This window comes from the organism of the source record quoted next, unplaced genomic scaffold (assembly GCF_019419815.1).
Source record: "Pyrus x bretschneideri cultivar Hongxiangsu unplaced genomic scaffold, Pyrus_bretschneideri_v1 Contig12, whole genome shotgun sequence".
NCBI classification, from domain to species: domain Eukaryota; kingdom Viridiplantae; phylum Streptophyta; class Magnoliopsida; order Rosales; family Rosaceae; genus Pyrus; species Pyrus x bretschneideri.
The window spans coordinates 8,087,982-8,107,253 of NW_025999413.1; the positions used below are offsets into that span (position 1 = coordinate 8,087,982).

Below are 19,272 nucleotides of genomic sequence, written 5' to 3' on the forward strand. Positions count from 1 at the left end.
ACCCAATTTTCTTTGGTAACAACCGTAACTTTATTTTTGGTTTCATAATGTTTTTCAATGAAATCAAAAAAAGATATTTCAAATTGGTATTGTTCTACAAAAGCTTTCCATTCAGCATAAATGGCTAGCTTTTCTTCATCACAATACTTTTTTCGAAAAATATTTCTTCTGGGGATGTTTTCCTCAGAAGCAATGTCAGCTTTAAGTTTCCTCCATCGGATTTTATGTGGTTTGTTTAAAACAAGTAATTGATGGTTCACCGATGTTGTTTCAAAATCAGAAGCAGTTGGAGAAGTGGGTTCTTCTTGGTTTGGAGGATGATAAACAGGATGTGCAACTTGTGAAGAAGTGTCGACAGACTTTAATTTGAGCAAATCATTAATTAAATCTTGTTGTGCAGCTTCCTGCTCTTTTAACTTTTTGTTCACTAAAGATTTGATTAAATCTTGATCTCGACCCAGTCTATCGGTTGACGTGGATCCAGAAAAAGACTGTCTACTTGGAGTAAAAGATTTATGTGAATGTACTGATTCACAAGATTTTCTTGCTGGTCTATCAAAATTGATTTTTACAGTGCCGTCAAAATATTGTTCAATGTTGTCAAGATTAACAAGACTGTTTTGGACGGAAACCGGCTTACTTTCATTAATTAAACACCAATCTGAAGGGAGACTGATGTCTGACCACCTAATGGTTCTTGGTACTCTTATGTTTTCGCTTTCTTGGGTTGTTTGGATCAGAAGAGTGTGGTCGCGAGGACTTTTGTTCAAGGCTTGAAAATTCATGTTTGTGCCAGTGACTTTGTAATAAATTCTAAAAATAAGTGTCAAAGGTTGTGTTCCTTCCAGGACTTGGTACCCGGAGGTTTTAATATTAAGAGTAAGAGCTTTTAAAACATGTGGATCTGAAAGACTTATTGTGAGATCGGGAAAACAATCAAAATGGATAGGTCCGTTGTAAAGACTAGATTCGATCATTCCGAGTATACTATCGTTGAAATCAGTAAATCTAGCGTCGCGTAGACATAAAAGGATAAAAGTGTTAAGACCTTTTCGTGTTAATGTTTTAACTACAATTTGAACTAAACCAATATGAAGATAGTTATGACCATTTTACGATGCGACTTGATTTGTTCTGGAGAAAATAATTGACAAGTCTCATGTTCTTTGCTAAGAGCATAAGCCTTCTCAACTGTTTTGACGTGATGTTCTGATTTAAAAAAAGTCAAAGACCATTTTTTCTTGTAAATATTTTGGGTTGAAACATTTGGAATATTCCACTCAGAAAAATCAATACTTTCGTCCGTTTGAAAATCTAATTTTTGTTCTTCATTGACAATGTCAGGTATAGTTCCTAAGTTGGGTCTAGAGCTAGTGCTGGCTATTAAATTAGATCTAAATAATCTACTCATGATGCACACAAAACAAATATGCTGTATGCAAGACTTAAAAGATTCACCTTCCTCGTATGTCTAGACTTTTCCCCCGCTCATGCGCTCCGCTCATGCCTCTCCTGGGACTTAATGTTTGGACCACGCCTTACTGTTTGGCTGGAAGAAAGAAGAACTGAGGACCGACGATTAAGAAATGCAGATAGAATATAAGAATGTATGAATCAGAAATAGATCAAATAGATGCTAATGCAATTACCAACCACTTGGCTCTGATACCAAATGGGGCGGAACTAACAGCAGCAGGCGGCAAAGCCGTCCATAGAATTCAAAGTGCGGAAGTAAAGCATATAAAAACAGAGAAGCATATCAATATATTGAATTAAAAAGAACTCAGGTTGATTGAAAAAAAAACATCCATGGATGACTGATGATAACATGGAAGGAAATAATTAAATTAATTATAGAAGATAATTCCATGAAAATAATGAATTAAATGTAATGATACAAATATATTTGGAAAATAAGTTTTATTGAAAACTTACTGCAATGCAGATTACAAACAGGTATTGCCTAATGGCAGATGAAACAAGTAAACAAGGTGTAGCTCACAGGCATCCTGAATAATATATGTATTACAAGTGTTTGGGAAAATAATCTCTGTCCTTCGTGGATAAGCAGAGAGATGTATTCTTGAACTGAGCTATTGAGTTAAAAACCCATGTTTGTCTTCTGAAGATGAATTCCTCTTTTATAGAGGGAGGAGAATGATTGAGGAATGCAATTTTAATCCGGGAATCCAGCTGGCATAAGGAGAAAGCTGGCAAAGCTGGCTGACTGATGAATCCTTACTGTGGAGTCACGTTGTTACTTTTACAAAAGCTAGATGAACAGTGATCTTTTTGTTTTTTCACTATTGAAGAATAATGCCTTGTCTTTTGCGGAAGAGATGATAGCAGCTACTGCTGATGATGTTGTTTGGCTGACACAATCACATGGGCAAATAAAGCAGTTTCAAAAATCGAACGGATCTTGTGCGTCTTGAAGGTCCACTTGATCAGCCTAATTGGCGGGAGACTGAGACCCTGCATCAGAAGCGTCAGAATCCGAGTCGGAATTTTTCTTTTTCTGGAGCATTGCTGCTTCGGCCATGAGCTGCTGGGCCAAGTCCAGAAGCTGGGTAGTCTTTGAAGATTTTTCTTTCTTCGAGCTAGAGGATTTGGTTGACTTGGTCTTTCTTTTGAGGGAGGAGGATGGACTAATGTCTGATAGAGATTGAGCTGGTACTTGAGCTTTCGGTAGTTCAGGAAATTGTTGAGTGTCTGGCAAGGCCTGTGAAGAAGATGCAGCAATTGTTGGGGACGAACTCTGGGGAAATTCAGCACGAACTAGATCAATAATCTTTTGGTAGTTGAATTTGTCCCACCATTTCACCCACCGGGTCCTAAAAATTCCTCTATTGTCTAACTGGAAATTCCATTTTAAGATCCATGGAACTTTGTATTTGGCCATGAATAAAGAGAATAAGGAAACCCGGCTGTCAAAACGGATGCGGTCAAAACCAGTCTTGAAACTATTGTTTAGTGATTGACGAAGATCTTCAGGGACAAGGGAAATATTTGGGCCATGAGTAGCCCACCAGTCTGGAAACCATGCTGGGAATCTCAATCTGAAACTTTTATCAAAGGTCACGAACCATGAATGACTAAAATCTTCCGTCTGATGAAGAAAAATATTAGTCCAAGCTTGAATGTAATCATAATAATTGTAATTGTTGTTTGGTATGAGAACATGCTGGGTGTGAAGGGTTTTGGTATGATAAAGGGGGAGACCCCAATCTTGTTCAATGAGAAATTTTCCAATATAAAGTGAATGGTATAAAATTTTATTTTGGTGAGTGGTGCTGTAAATTGGCTTAATAGCAATGCTTTCGGTCTCAGAGAGAATGACCTGGTAGTATTTGAGACTTTTGTATGGTGCTGCTGGGAGATAGTGAGAATTTGGGGGCAAAAGCAGTTTAGTAATACATTCTGGAGGTTGATTTTTATCAATGTTAAGAGGTATGCAAAAAAGCTTTTCAGTAGTGGGGTTTTGGATATATGGAGAAGTTTTAGCATAGCTAGGTGTTTTAGGTTGTGAGGGTGTTGGAGAACGTACTGAAGAGTAAGGATCATAAGGGGTGGCTAAGGCCGTTTGGTAATTTGGTCGGATATTTCCTATTGTTGATCCTAAGGGAGTAAATCTGTTTGTAATGGCGAGGGCCGATGAAGAGTCGGGAATTGTAGGATTAAGGTTTTTGATTGAGTTCTTATTTAATTTCAGATTGGAATGGGTATAATCTGAGCACTCCTAAAACTGAAAAGTTCTTCAAAGATTGCGAGAATGGCTGTGTCAGATATGGTTTATCGTCCATCCAAGAATAGCGTACAACAATGGAGGATGCTATGAGCTCATTAAACTTTTCTCTTCCTATTTGAAGTCGTTTTCTGAACATAAATTCTTTTATGTCCATTCTCCAAAGTTTCTACTGTTGTATTATTTTCCATATTTATTTAGCATGTTATAGTTAGGATTCAACTGAATATAATTTTATTCGACCTGTTCAAATCCTCTTAATCATGTTCTTGAATTTTACTGTATGTATCGTGTTCTTTGCATTTCAGTATCTGAACTCTGGTATTTGAATTTGGTTACCTGAATCGTGCCTAAAATTTGATGTGGCCAACGGCTTTGTATGGCTGGCTGGTGTGATTTGGGAGTGTTTTTAGTCAATGGGAGACAGAGGACAAAGGTGTGGGGCAGTGAAGTCAAGTGGGATTAGGAATTTAGGATAGTAGAATTTTTGCTAACTTATGGGATTAGAAGTCTTCCTTTATTTTTGTCTTGGTGTGATTAATTGTAACAAAGAATTTTCTTTGGTAACTTATGGGATTAGAAGTCTTCCTTTATTTTTGTCTTGGTGTGATCAATTGTAACAAAGAATTTTCCATGGATTGAAAACGAGTATGGAACCATTGGTCAAGCATACGGGGCTGTTGCTTCTTTTTCTTGGCGAAACAAAGCATTTTTTGCAACCACATATTTTGTAATCAGCTGGGTTGAATGTATATAAAAGTTAAGTTGCTTATCTTACCGACGTCACTCACTCATCTAGCCCTTTTGTTCATTCATGAATATATTGAATTTTTTTTCTTAGGTTAAATGTGTCTTATTCATGCAATTAAGGTTAATGCATTCAAATCCTGCAACAGAACGCATGCATATTACTAGTAATAAACCCGTTTTATGGGTACGGTACCATATGTATTTTCATAATTCAAGAGAGAGCAATCAAATTATTACATGTTACCCTGAAGGTGCAAAATGGGATCGATCCAGTAAATGTCATGGATATATGTTTAGCCAGCCACCATCTTCAATATTGCCTAGATATTAGTTTTTTTTTTCTTTATTTTTTTGGTTGTTCAGGTTGAACTTAATGTTACATTATTTTATGATCTATAATTACAAAGAAATAAGGTCATGGTGTCACCGGTGTCAAATTATTATATGATTTTACGATCCAAGAAATGCTGTGTGCGCTAAAAAATAGGTCATGAATCACAAACAAATTTTGTTATGCATATATGATTTCTCCTGCCATGATTTTACGATCTATAATTAATTACTCAATGATACAAGACAGCATCCAATTTTTAAAGAACAAAGTGACGGGCCGCCTTTGATTTTAATGGTAAATGACTTAACAAGATTATTGTATAGCATCTTTGTTGAAATCCTTGTATTAATTATTCATTCCCTCCATGTGCCTCCATGTGCTGATGCTCCACATGCAGACTGCCATCATTACAACTGTGGTCATCGTTTCCTTAAAGAGAGGACATTAACTTCTGGAAAGGAAGATTGCATGTGGCTGCTGTGCTGTTGCTCCTGGACAGCAGGGAGAACATTTTAATATTGCTGCATATGTGCTGTTGCTGCATGTGGCATCGGTGTAAAGCTTTTCTCCTCATATAGTATAGGTGTAAAGTTTTGATCTAATTATATATAAGTATTGTAAAATGTATGAAAGTTCAGATCAGTTGGAAATAGACTTTTTCTACACATATACAGTTCGCCATTTCTAGAATCTTCCCTATAGATTTTTTAATCCTTACGTTACCGTACAGCATTTCTCTTACTGTATAAAACAAGGGGAAAAGCCGTGGAGTCGTGATCAAATAGCTGTCTTTCTGTCTTGCTCGGTTGATTTTTTACTTGCACGGTATTTGTTGGCGGCCAAATCTACCATTAAGTCAATCCGTAAAAAGATTTCTTCAAAACCTTGCCTATTTTCTTTCAAATCTCTCTAAATTTACTTAACCTGTCAGCACAAGAATGAGAGATTTTTTTAGTGTGATTGGCACACGAAATAATACATTACGTATCATTATATAAATAGTAAAATTTATGTGTCAGAAAGTTAATAACTTAAAAAATAATTTTTTTACTATTTACAAAAAAACACGTGATATCATCTATGTTCCCGTTATAATTAAATAGAGTGAGGACACGAAGAGAAAAGATGAGAAAGAGAGAGGGAGGACAGAGGGAAGACAGTCTTAATCACTGAAGCTAGTTTATTCTGAGATAGTTCGGTGCAATAAGTCACCGTTTAAGTTTCTATTTTGGCTGCGCTGTATGCCTCTATCATGAAACAAAAGACAATTAGTCAATTACCTCGTCGCCCAAGATTAATTTTTGCGTAACCTGCAAGTCTTAAAGGAGCACGCATTCAATTTGACTTACGGTTGTGTCTACTTTTAAGAACAGTACTAATCCGCACATATATACACATATATTATATATATTTGTGTTGAGTGCAAGCACAAACGCATAAGCACAATCTTAAGATGGATTCCAAGGCAGCGGCTAACAATAAACCTCATGCTGTTTGTATTCCAGCTCCAGCTCAAAGCCATATAAAGGCAATGCTTAAATTTTCAAAGCTACTCCACCATAGAGGGTTTCATATAACCTTCGTCAACACAGAGTTCAACCACAACCGCTTTCTTAAATCTCTTGGATCCAACTCCCTCGACGGCTTGCCTGATTTTCGATTTGAAACCATTCCAGATGGCCTTTCACCAGACTCCAACCAAGATGCCACCCAAGACACCTCTTTAGCATCCGATGCCATCAGCAAAAACCTTTTGCCTCCGTTTCGAGACCTCCTCATAAAACTCAATGACGCGGCGATTTCGATCAATAATGTTAGTCCTCCAGTGACTTGCATTTTCTCAGATGGTTTCATGCCATTTACAATCACAGCTGCTGACGAAATTGGACTCCCTTTGGTACTCTTCTTTCCTATTTCTGCAGGCAGCTTCATGGGCTATAAACAATACCCTACTTTGGTGGAAAAGGGTATTGCACCACTCAAAGGTAGTGAAACAAATCATTTGAATAAGCTAATTGCATAATTTTATTGATTAATTTTTTTTAACGAAAAATTAAATTAGTGTATTGCACCATGGTAGCTCCTCGGAGTAGGTGTAGAACGCAAAACATACGGTCCTACACACTCGGGGAGAGTCCATGCCCATCACTCGTCCTATTGTTTAATCTCTCGTTTCTAAACATAAGATATTTAATTTCATTTAATTACTCTTACTAGAGTGTTAATTATATATGTAGATGAGAGCTGTTTGACAAACGGCTTCTTGGACAAGGTAATAGATTGGATTCCAGGAATGAAGGATATTCGTTTAAGGGATCTACCGGCAAATTTTCGAACTACAAATCCAAACGACAGCGTGTTCAAGCTCAGTTTGGAATCAGTGGAAAGAGTTGATAAAGCTTCAGCAGTTGTTGTTCATACTTTTGAAACATTGGAGCCAGATGTTTTGACTGCTCTCTCCTCAATGCTTCCACTTGTTTATGCCATTGGCCCTCTCCAATTGCTTCTCAATCACTTACCAAAAGATCCTTTGAACGATATGGGATATAGCCTGTGGAGAGAAGAAACTGAGTGCCTTGAATGGCTAAACTCAAAGCCACCAAATTCAGTTGTTTATGTGAATTTTGGCAGCATAGCAGTCATGACACCAGAACATCTTGTAGAGTTTGCATGGGGACTTGCAAATAGCAAGCTTCCATTCTTTTGGGTAATCAGGCCTGATTTGGTTGTTGGTGAATCGGCGATTTTGTCAGCTGAATTTGTGGCTGAAACTAAGGACAGGGGTTTGATAGCAAGTTGGTGCCCGCAAGAGCAAGTACTTAGCCACCCTTCAGTTGGAGGGTTTTTAACACACAGCGGTTGGAATTCGGTTGTTGAAAGTTTGTGTGCAGGAGTTCCTATGCTTTGTTGGCCTTTCTTTGCTGACCAACAAACTAACACTTGGTGTGCTTGCAATGAATGGGATATTGGGATGGAGATTAGTAATGATGTCAAAAGAGTAGAGGTAGAGAAGCTTGTTAGAGAATTAATGGAGGGAGAAAAGGGTAAGAAAATGAAAATTAAGGTCATGCAGTGGAAGAAACTTGCAGAAGAATCCACCAGTCCAAATGGTTCCTCATCCACAAACCTGGACAATTTAGTCAATAATGTGCTATTAAGAAACTCTTTTGGGTAGAGCGATAGCGTTAATGACTCAAAATAGTAACTTTTGTTGTTGTGTCATAAACTAGCATATGAGAATCTATTACTGTGTTTGAATGAGGAAATTTAACTTAAGATTACTAAGAAATTTCAAAATGACGGAAATCGAAACAACGGAATTTAATTTCTCGAATTTGTGCCTTTGAGACTATTTGGAAAAGGTTATAGATTGGATTCCAGGAATGAAAGATATCCGTTTAAAGGACCTCCCAACCCCTCTTCGGACTTCAGATCCGGATGACATCATATTTAACTTCTCAATGGAATCAACCGATAGTGCTCATAAAGCTTCTGCGGTTGTTCTTCATACTTTTGATGCCTTAGAGCCAGATGTTTTGGGGGCTCTCTCATCTATGCTTCCACTTGTTTATCCAGTTGGCCCTCTTCAATTACATCTCAATCAAATACCGGAACACCCCTTGAATATTGGATAGTCTATGGAAAGAAGAAACAGAATGCCTCGACTGGCTAAACACTAAGGCGCCAAATTCAATTGTGTACGTGAATTTTGTCAGTATAACAATTATGACACGTGAACATCTTGTCGAGTTTGGCTGGGGACTTGCAAACAGCAAGGTTCCCTTCTTTTGGGTAATTAGACCTGATTTGGTTATTGGCCAATCAGCGCTTTCGCCGCCCGAGTTTTTGGCTGAAACAAAGGAAAGAAGTCTCATTGCGGGTTGGTGCCCACAAGAGCAAGTCCTGAACCACCCATCAGTGGGAGGATTTTTAACACACTGCGGTTGGAATTCAACCATGGAGAGCCTCACTGCAGGAGTGCCTATGCTCTGTTGGCCATTCTGCGGCGACCAGCAGATGGACTGCCGCTATAGTTGCAATGAATGGGGCATTGGCATGGAAATTAGTAATGATGTGAAGAGGGATGAAGTAGAGAGGCTGGTCAGAGAGTTAATGGATGGGGAGAAGGGTAAGAAGATGAAAAATAAGGTCATGGTGTGGAAGAAGCTTGCAGAAGAAGCTACTGGTCCACATGGTTCTTCATCCAAAAACTTAGAAATGCTAGTGAATCAAGTGCTACTAAGAAAAACTAGACGTCATCCGTAAGAATATTTCTGGTCATGTGGTATCCATATATGCATATTTTATAGATATATGTATATATGGTAAAAATGGCTGGAGACATATTTATATCAAAAGGAAAGAAAAGTACATGTGCTGCTGTTTATAATTAGCACCGGTGAAGCACTAGTAGGTTTAGCAATATTTACCTTGGCTGTGAAAGTGTAATTTTTCCAATGCAATAAGTGGTTAGAATTTGGGAAAAAAAATTCATATAATCTGGACATGAACCTGCAAAATGAATAAGGATAATTTAAAACTTTAACAATGAAAATGCTTAATTTTCATAGGTGTTAAATGAATGAGGATATCTTAAAACTTTAATTAACCGGAATGACCAGGATCTTTTCAAACCTGTTAAAAAAACACCATCAATTCTAATGAACTAAGAAAACTATGTTGGCTTTAAAAATGCAATTACAATACTCAGAGAAATGAGAACAGTCAAACTAAATTAGGTATTGTCCTCTCAACACCATTGGCACATCTTTGATTTGCAAGAAAAATAAGCAATGCTATATATAATTGTGTTCCCATGTCTCCATTTTTCATTTTCCAATAAATATGAAACAAAACCCTATTAAAAACTAAGAAGCATAATTCAAGCATTATCAAATATACACAGCAAAAGACAATTTGTTCTACAAATAATTTGAATACAATTTTTTCTTTTTTCTTTTTCTGATGATTTTACATTTTTTTTATAGTTTTTGCATGTCCCGAAAAAGCTTATGATTTTTAAGCTTCATTTTACTAAAAGCTATAAGTGTGGTAAAAAATGGGAAGCCAAATGATTTGTTAACAAAAAAGGTAGACATAAAGGTAAAAGGAACAGGGCAGACATTAGTTGAGAAGAAGCTATTGTCACCTTCAATTGACGACAAACAGTTCTTATCTTCTTGAATTAACGAAGATAAGCACAATTTTTCGTTAATTCAAGGTAATATAAAATGAAATTATACCTGTACAGTATTCACACGTACCAATCTTATGTGGTAAAGACAAATAGGGGAAGGCAAGTGGAGAATGTAGCCAGCATTCATCTTAGAGGAAATCAAATACTATTTTGATTCCTCGTCTTCCTTAGCTTAATTTGTTTGAATGCTAAGAGCATTTAGGTGAAATATCACTGTGCATATTTGACATCAAAAGTTTCTCTAACCAAAGTGTTATTTGCTAACTGAAGTTGAAGGCTTTGTGATTTGTAATCAAATTTGACATTGACTTTTTAATTAATTTTAATTGTGGATCCCTTATTCCACTAACATTTGAACCAATAAAATTTTTGAAACTTTTTAATAATTCCAAGCATTTAAAATTCTATTTAATTAATAAAATAATATTTGACAATTTAGTTGGAGAAGTACAAAATTTGACATAAGACTTCAAATTATCATATCAGTCATCAATTGTAATTTGACAAACGCCTGATGGCTGGATCCAAAGAAACGTGCTATTTGGAGAGATTAGAACTGCACCCTTTGACATGTGTAATGGGAAATTAAGTGGATGACCTGGGTATTTAACGTGGACAAGTCTATTTTTAATCCCTTTACTTTTCATCCGATACATGCGATATTGGATGTGTTGGAATTTTGATGAGCCCATGATATAGTTTACAATAAAAATAACAAGAGATAGAAATAATACTCAAAAAGTGTGTAACAATGGAACTTCCAAAATATACTCACAATTGATATAGCAACTTGACATACTTGAGATACCTATTACTCTTTTACACTTCCTATTTCTTGATTCTTTTTTTTTTTTCTCACTCTTGGTGAACATAGTGCTCATGGCAACTCAGAGGTTTGGCTCGTTCAATTTTGTAAGGTCATAATGTATTTATATATTGTAATGGTTAAAATAAACTTTATGAGATTATTTCAAGGGGCGTTCGTGTAATCTCATTTCCTTTTTATTATGATATGACAAGTTTTCGGATGAAATTTTAGTAAATGGAGTTTTGTGAAATCAATTTTATACTCGAGGAGTGCTATTGTAAATTTGCAAATCTCAAAAAATTTTTATGAAATTACAAAAAATCTCAATATATGGGTGTTATGCTATCAAACCACATCCTTTGAGGCAGCAAATCACATCCTTTGTGGTGGCCGGCGTATGGACCATTGCCTTGCCGACTCCTCCTAGTCCAATTGTAATCTCATGATCATATGGATATGGTCCAATCGAAAATAAAGTGAAACGACTTGTAGTGCTTGAATTATGAAGTGAGGCTGCAATCAATTTCAGATATTTCTTGGGAGTAAGCATTGTTCAATTTTAATTGCAAATCGCAGCTGAAATTATCTTATTTATTATCATTATTGATTTGGATCTGTAATACACAATGTTTACATCATTTGATCGGTACTTAATTAAGTTTAATATTGGCGGTTTGGCTGTAATCGAATTGATCCAGTCTCAAATGGTGTGTCATGTGAGATGATAGTAGACTAACAGAGGAAAAGGAGTTGATGCACATCTGTGTTTGATTTACAAACTTTGGCAAATCCTTGCCATTTTTTTGGTTTCCTGGTGATATATATCTATCTTCATAACCAAATAGCGATAACTTCAAGTTTCTAGAAGTTTTAATGTGTTTCACATACTGCATTTTTGTATCGTCCGTACAAGTTGTCACTAAGATCTTTTGGTTTCTGGCTACTTTAGTTTTTCAGCATTGAATTGTAGGATTAAGGTTTTTGATTGAGTTCTTATTTAATTTCAGATTGGAATGGGTATAATCTAAGCACTCCTAAAACTGAAAAGTTCTTCAAAGATTGCGAGAATGGCTGTGTCAGATATGGTTTATCGTCCATCCAAGAATGGCGTACAACAATGGAGGATGCTATGAGCGCATTAAACTTTTCTCTTCCTATTTGAAGTTGATTTCTGAACATAAATTCTTTTATGTCCATTCTCAAAAGTTTCTACTATTGTATTATTTTCCGTCTTTATTTAGCATTTTATAGTTAGGATTCAACTGAATATAATTTTACTCGACCTGTTCAAATCCTCTTAATCATGTTCTTGAATTTTACTGTATGTATCGTGTTCTTTGCATTTCAGTATCTGAACTCTGGTATTTGAATTTGGTTACCTGAATTGTGCCTAAAATTTGATGTGGCCAGCGGCTTTGTATGGCTGGCTGGTGTGATTTGGGAGTGTTTTTAGTCAATGGGAGACAGAGGACAAAGGTGTGGGGCAGTGAAGTCAAGTGGGATTAGGAATTTAGGATAGTAGAATTTTTGCTAACTTATGGGATTAGAAGTCTTCCTTTATTTTTCTCTTGGTATGATTAATTGTAACAAAGAATTTTCTTTGGTAACTTATGGGATTAGAAGTCCTCCTTTATTTTAGTCTTGGTGTGATCAATTGTAACAAAGAATTTTCCATGGATTGAAAACGAGTATGGAACCATTGGTCAAGCATACGGGGCTGTTGCTTCTTTTTCTTGGCGAAACAGAGCATTTTTTGCAACTACATATTAGCTGGGTTGAATGTATATAAAAGTTAAGTTGCTTATCTTACCGACATCACTCACTCATCTAGCCCTTTTGTTCATTCATGAATATATTGAATTTTTTTTCTTAGATTAAATGTGTCTTATTCATGCAATTAAGGTTAATGCATTCAAGTCCTGCAACATAACGCGTGCATATTACTACTAATAAACCCGTTTTATGGGTACGGTACCATATGTATTTTGATAATTCAAGAGAGAGCAATCAAATTATTACATGTTACCCTGAAGGTGCAAAATGGGATCGATCCAGTAAATGTTATGGATATATGTTTAGCCAGCCACCATCTTCAATATTGCCTAGATATTAGTTTTTTTTTTTCTTTATTTTTTTGGTTGTTCAGGTTGAACTTAATGTTACATTATTTTATGATCTATAATTACAAAGAAATAAGATCATGGTGTCACCGGTGTCAAATTATTATATGATTTTACGATCCAAGAAATGCTGTGTGTGCTAAAAAATAGGTCATGAATCACAAACAAATTTTGTTATGCATATATGATTTCTCCTGCCATGATTTTACGATCTGTAATTAATTACTCAAAGATACAAGACAGCATCCAATTTTTAAAGAACAAAGTGACGGGCCGCCTTTGATTTTAATGGGAAATGACTTAACAAGATTATTGTATAGCATCTTCCCTATAGATTTTTTAATCCTTACGTTACCGTACAGCATTTCTCTTACTGTATAAAACAAGGGGAAAAGCCGTGGAGTCGTGATCAAATAGCTGTCTTTCTGTCTTGCTCGGTTGATTTTTTACTTGCACGGCATTTGTTGGCGGCCAAATCTACCATTAAGTCAATCCGCAAAAAGATTTCTTCAAAACCTTGCCTATTTTCTTTCAAATCTCTCTAAATTTACTTAACCTGTCGGCACAAGAATGAGAAATTTTTTAGTGTGATTGGCACACAAAATGATACATTATGTATTATTATATAAATAGTAGAATTTATGTATCAGAAAGTTAATAACTTAAAAAATAAAAAATTTTACTATTTATATAAAAACACGTGATACCATCTGTGTTCTCGTTATAATTAAAAATTTATTCACAGAAAGCCAGAACAGTAGATGTTGAAAAGTAGCTCAATAGCACTATCAATGGCTGCGTTTGACCAAGCACCGCAGCTTCCCGATTTTTACATCCGTTTCCAGTTGTCTCTTTCGAAAATATCTGCTTCCGTTGCTCTCAACTGGATCTGGATTGTCTGTACTTTTCGTCCTATACCTTTCTTATTTTTTTTAATTTATATGATCATGGTTAAATTATGTTAATATTATATTAATTTTTTTTATAAAAATAATAAGATAAAAAATAATAAAAATATAAAATATTAACATAACTTAATCGTGATCATATAAATAGAAGAGGATGAGAAGATTATAAGACGCGAAAGGCAGACAATCCAGATCCACTTGCCTTCTGACACTCTCAAACGCCGGATAAGCTATCGACCACCCCCTCTCTACCTTCTTCTTCTTCCTTCGCTTCTCCCTGTGCAAATCTGAGAGACGCCTACCTTTGCTTTCCAAATAATAACAATTTCGAGGTTTTCTTGAAAGTTGATCCTTGTATAATCTAAATGGATGTCACAGCAGTAGCTACTAAGCCTCATGCTGTTTGCATTCCACTTCCGGCTCAAAGCCATATCAAGGCAATGCTTAAATTTGCAAAGCTCCTCCACCATCGAGGCTTTCATATTACCTTTGTCAACTCCAAGTACAACCACAGGCGCTTTCTAAAATCCTGGGGCCCCAACTCCCTTGATGGCTTGCCTGATTTCCAATTCAAAGCCATCCCAGACGGCCTTCCAGATTCAGATGCAGATACCACCCAAGATGTCCCATTGCTTTGTGATTCAGTCAGAAAACAAAATTTCTTGGCTCCCTTCCGTGAACTACTCATGAAACTCAACGGCGATGCCATATCAACATCCACTAATCCTCCAGTGACTTGCATAGTTTCAGATGGTTTCATGTCGCCGTTCACAATCACAGCCGCCGAAGAGATTGAAGTCCCTCTGGTGCTGTTCTACACTATTGCTGCATGCAGCTTTATGGGCGTTATACAATTTCGTGCTTTGGTTGAAAAGGGACTTGCACCACTCAAAGGTGACATAAATACAACTTTTCAAACAATTGCTTAATTTGTCTTTAACTCTTATTTGCTTATTCCCTAATCATGTAAATGAAATTTTTCGTGTTGTAGATGATATCTGTTTGACAAATGGCTATTTGGAAAAGGTTATAGATTGGATTCCAGGAATGAAAGATATCCGTTTAAAGGAGTTCCCAACCTTTATTCGGACTTCAGATCCCGACGACATCATGTTTAACTTCATGATGGAATCAACAGATAGAGCTCATAAAGCTTCTGCAGTTGTTCTTCATACTTTTGATGCCTTAGAGCCAGATGTTTTGGGGGCTCTGTCATCTATGCTTCCACTTGTTTATCCAATCGGCCCTCTTCAATTACATCTCAATCAAATACCAGAACACCCCTTGAATATTGGATATAGTCTATGGAAAGAAGAAACAGAATGCCTCGAGTGGCTAAACACTAAGGCGCCAAATTCAGTTGTGTATGTGAATTTTGGCAGTGTAACTGTTATGACACCTGAACATCTTGTCGAGTTTGGCTGGGGACTTGCAAACAGCAAGGTTCCCTTCTTTTGGGTAATTAGACCTGATTTGGTTATTGGCCAATCAGCGCTTTTGCCGCCCGAGTTTTTGGCTGAAACAAAGGAAAGAAGTCTCATTGCTGGTTGGTGCCCACAAGAGCAAGTCCTGAACCACCCATCAGTGGGAGGATTTTTAACACACTGCGGTTGGAATTCAACCATGGAGAGCCTCACTGCAGGAGTGCCTATGCTCTGTTGGCCATTCTTTGGCGACCAGCAGATGGACTGCCGCTATAGTTGCAATGAATGGGGCATTGGCATGGAGATTAGTAATGATGTGAAGAGGGATGAGGTAGAGAAGCTTGTCAAAGAGTTAATCGAGGGAGAGAAGGGTGAGAAGATGAAAAATAAGGTCATGATGTGGAAGAAGCTTACAGAAGAAGCTACTGGTCCACATGGTTCTTCATCCAAAAACTTAAACATGTTAGTGAATCAAGTGCTACTGAGAAAAATCTAGATGTCATCCGTAAGAATATTTCTGGTCATGTATTTCTTCCTTTAGCTCTGGCGATGTTTTGTTATTGTTATGCATCCCCTTAAATAATAATCAGCTATAGTAATATAAACGGTACAGGGGTGCTATCCACACAATCATTTTTACTTCTCATAAGTTTGTTAATTTTTATCTTTTGATTTTTTTAATTCATTTGATTCAATGACTAAAGATTTAAGACAAGTGTGTGGAAAGTAAAAATAATGTGTAAATAACACAATTCTAAATAGTATTATATAATTTTGACAAAAAAAAAAAAATATATATATATATATATATATATATTACTGAGACACCAAATGGTTAGTGATCAAACAATCCTCTTGATTACTAGCCAAAAATATTTAACGTAGCGGTATTTCAATACCACAAAATAATTTGTCCTATAGTTTCACTTTCATGTCATTTCTAACTCCAAGTCCTCATCATCGACCATCGTATTATATTTACACGCAATAGAAAAAATAGCACTAATTAACCATATGTATTATATTATATGTAAAATCAATACAAAAGATAGCCCCTCTCTATCTCCCTTTTCTAAAAAAAGTAAGAATTCCTACTACAATACTCATGTTGGAGAGATGTTGACATGAAGCTAAGGCACAATTTTCATTAATATTCAAATGCATATTATAGGAAAGAAGATAAACACGAACACTGTTACATAAATTAAAGAAAATAAAATCGTACTTTAATTAAACAAATCCTCATGATTACTTGAGGTATAAAACATGCGACATTTCGGTACCATACAATAATTTTTCAGCCTAATTCGTCTAGCTCCTCATCACTAATTAAATTATACACGCATTGTTAGGCATTAAACATGTATTATATAATGTATAAACTCGAAGAAAAAGCAACATGAAGTATTCATTAATATTTAAATGCACAACATTGAAAAGAAGGAAAACACAAACAGGGTTAAAGCAAATTATAGAAAATAAATTCCTACTTTGAATATTCCTCGTCTCCCCTTACGTTAATTTGTTTGACTGCTAAGCTTCTTTTCTTGAAACTTTCTTTAATCTCCTATTTTGGCTGCCCTTGATGCGTATCTGAAATTCTGCTAAGTTTCTTCACCTCGATCAGCAAGCGCCATGGATCCAAAGAAACGTGTTATTTGGAGAGGTTGGAATTGCACCCTTTGACATGTGTACTGGGAAAACAAAGGGGATGACCTGGCTAATTTAATCCCTTTACTTTTCATCCGATGCATGCGATATTGGATGTGTTGGAAGTTTGATAAGCCCATGATATACTTAACAATAGAAATAACGAGAGAAATAATATTCAAAGGTGACTGCAACAATTGAACATCTAAAATATGCTCTTTTGACATATTTGAGAGACCTATTACTCTTTCACATCTCCTATTTCTTGATTCTTTTTCTTTTCTCACTCTTGAGGAACATGGTGCTCATGGCAACTCAGAGGTTTGGCTCCTTCAATTTTGTAAGATCATAATCTATTTATATATTGTAATGGTTAAAGCCTCATGACGATTATGTGAAAAATAGTAATTTGATGAGGTTATTTCAAGGGGTTTGTAATTACCTCTAAGGGTAAAATTTTCATTTCAATTTTTTTTATATGATAAATTTTTGGATGAAATTTTAACAGATGGAGTTTTGTGAAATCAATTTTAAACCCAAGGGGTGCTAATGTAATTTCGAAAGTCTCTAGGAATTTTTATCAAAATATAAAAAACCTCAATATGGGTAGTATAAATTGGAATGTATAATTTGAGTGTAAGTGAGAGTATGAAACTGCACTAACAAATTAGCTTAATCTATATCTCACATCTGTATGAACACAAGCCCGCCTAACATGATTCCAAATGTATCATCATTTGACATAAAAGCTAAGAAATAGGTTATGACCTTATCTTATCAAATAACAAACCTAATTTATGGGTACGGTACCATATGTATTTTGATAATTCAAGAGAGAGGAATCAAATTATGACATGTTACCCTGAAGGTGAAAAATGGGATCGATCCAGTAAATGTTATGCATATATATAAGGATATTATTATTGATAATAATAACTTTTGCGGGTGTTCCTATTGCTGGTCTTAACAACTACCAATAAGTAATACACAAACATGAGATATAGAGGCAGACTGAAAAAAGTAAAACAAAAAGAGAGAGAAGACAGGACATTGTCTCAATAAAACTAGCTACGGCCATTGCATTAGGGACTAAAATAACAACATTACAGAGAGGATTGGTTTGGATATGATTATTCACCATATTGAAGGTATTCTAAACAAAGAAATAGATGACAAATTCCTTATTTTGTCGAAGTTGAAGGTTACTCATGAAAAAAAGATATGCCTACAAATTGTTAGATTGAATTAAGCTCTGATTATTCTCTTGTTAAATGGATTCAAAGAAGATAATAAAAATGGAAAATGGTTTCTTCTCACTCTCTGCAAGATGCAAAGGTGCTCTCTTAATTTCTAATATTTTTCACACACCTCTCACACATAAGTCGTGAGATGAGGAATATAACTGTTAGGGACTGTTGGATTCCTTCTCACTCCTAGCTTAGATCACAGCCACACATCACATGGCTCTCATGGCCTTTACAAAACAAAACTTTACACTTGGCATTCTAAGCACAAGTGGATACACCAATTAAATCATAAAACTTATCGTATCAGCTCACAACTTATAATTCAACACTCCCCTTTAAGTTTTGAGTTGATTTCACACCAAGCATGTTTCTGAGATAGTTGAATCGATCTTTGGTTAGAGCCTTAGTGAAGATGTCTGCAACTTGCTCATTTGTTGGACAGTACACTAAGTCAATTACTCCTTCTTGTAGTGCATCCTTGATGAAATGGTACCTTCTGTCAATGTGTTTAGTTTTCTAATGAAATACTAGATTCTTGGTGATTGCAATTGCAGCTGTATTGTCACAGTGAACTGGAGGTACTTCAGTTTGTAACTCACCAAAATCTTAAAGGACAAATCTAAGCCAAATAACTTGAGCAGTTGCCTCGGAAGCACTGATATACTCAACTTCTGCAGTGGATAGAGCTACATAATTTTGTTTCACTGAGGTCCATGAAAACACACCATTGCCAAAAGAAAAAGCATATCCAGAGGTGTTTTTGCTATCATCAACAGATCCTCCCCAATCACTATCGTAAAAACCAATTAGCATTGCATTCTTTCCCTTCACATACTCCAAGCCATAATCCATGGTACCTTTAATGTATCTTAGCACCCTTTTAGTAGTATCAAAATGTTTATTTGTAGGACTGTGCATGAATCTAGCAAGGAGACTGGCAGCATACATTATATCTGGTCGAGTGGCAGTAAGATATAGCAAGCTTCCCACAATTCTTCAATATTTTTCCTCACTTGCTGGTCCATTACCATCATCTTTACACAGCTTATCTGATGGAACAAGAGGTGTGAATACAGATTTGCACTCACT

The 19,272-nt window shown here is 35.9% G+C and overlaps 2 protein-coding genes and 1 pseudogene across 2 annotated transcripts; all 3 read left to right on the top strand.

Annotated features, from left to right (window-relative positions):
- The first annotated feature begins 6,267 nt into the window (after positions 1-6,267).
- Positions 6,268-8,163, top strand: LOC103942191 (7-deoxyloganetin glucosyltransferase). The gene is made up of 2 exons (XM_009352396.3): positions 6,268-6,814; positions 7,067-8,163. Exons 1-2 carry the CDS (start codon positions 6,283-6,285, stop codon positions 8,002-8,004), a joined length of 1,470 nt encoding a protein of 489 aa, XP_009350671.2. The 5' UTR covers positions 6,268-6,282; the 3' UTR covers positions 8,005-8,163.
- On the top strand, positions 8,018-9,222 carry LOC125474556 (annotated as a pseudogene).
- A 4,794-nt stretch (positions 9,223-14,016) lies between these two features.
- Positions 14,017-15,882, top strand: LOC103942196 (7-deoxyloganetin glucosyltransferase-like). The gene is made up of 2 exons (XM_048578365.1): positions 14,017-14,756; positions 14,854-15,882. The coding sequence occupies exons 1-2, from the start codon at positions 14,228-14,230 to the stop codon at positions 15,780-15,782; spliced, it is 1,458 nt and encodes a 485-aa protein (XP_048434322.1). The 5' UTR covers positions 14,017-14,227; the 3' UTR covers positions 15,783-15,882.
- The last annotated feature ends 3,390 nt before the right edge of the window (positions 15,883-19,272 follow it).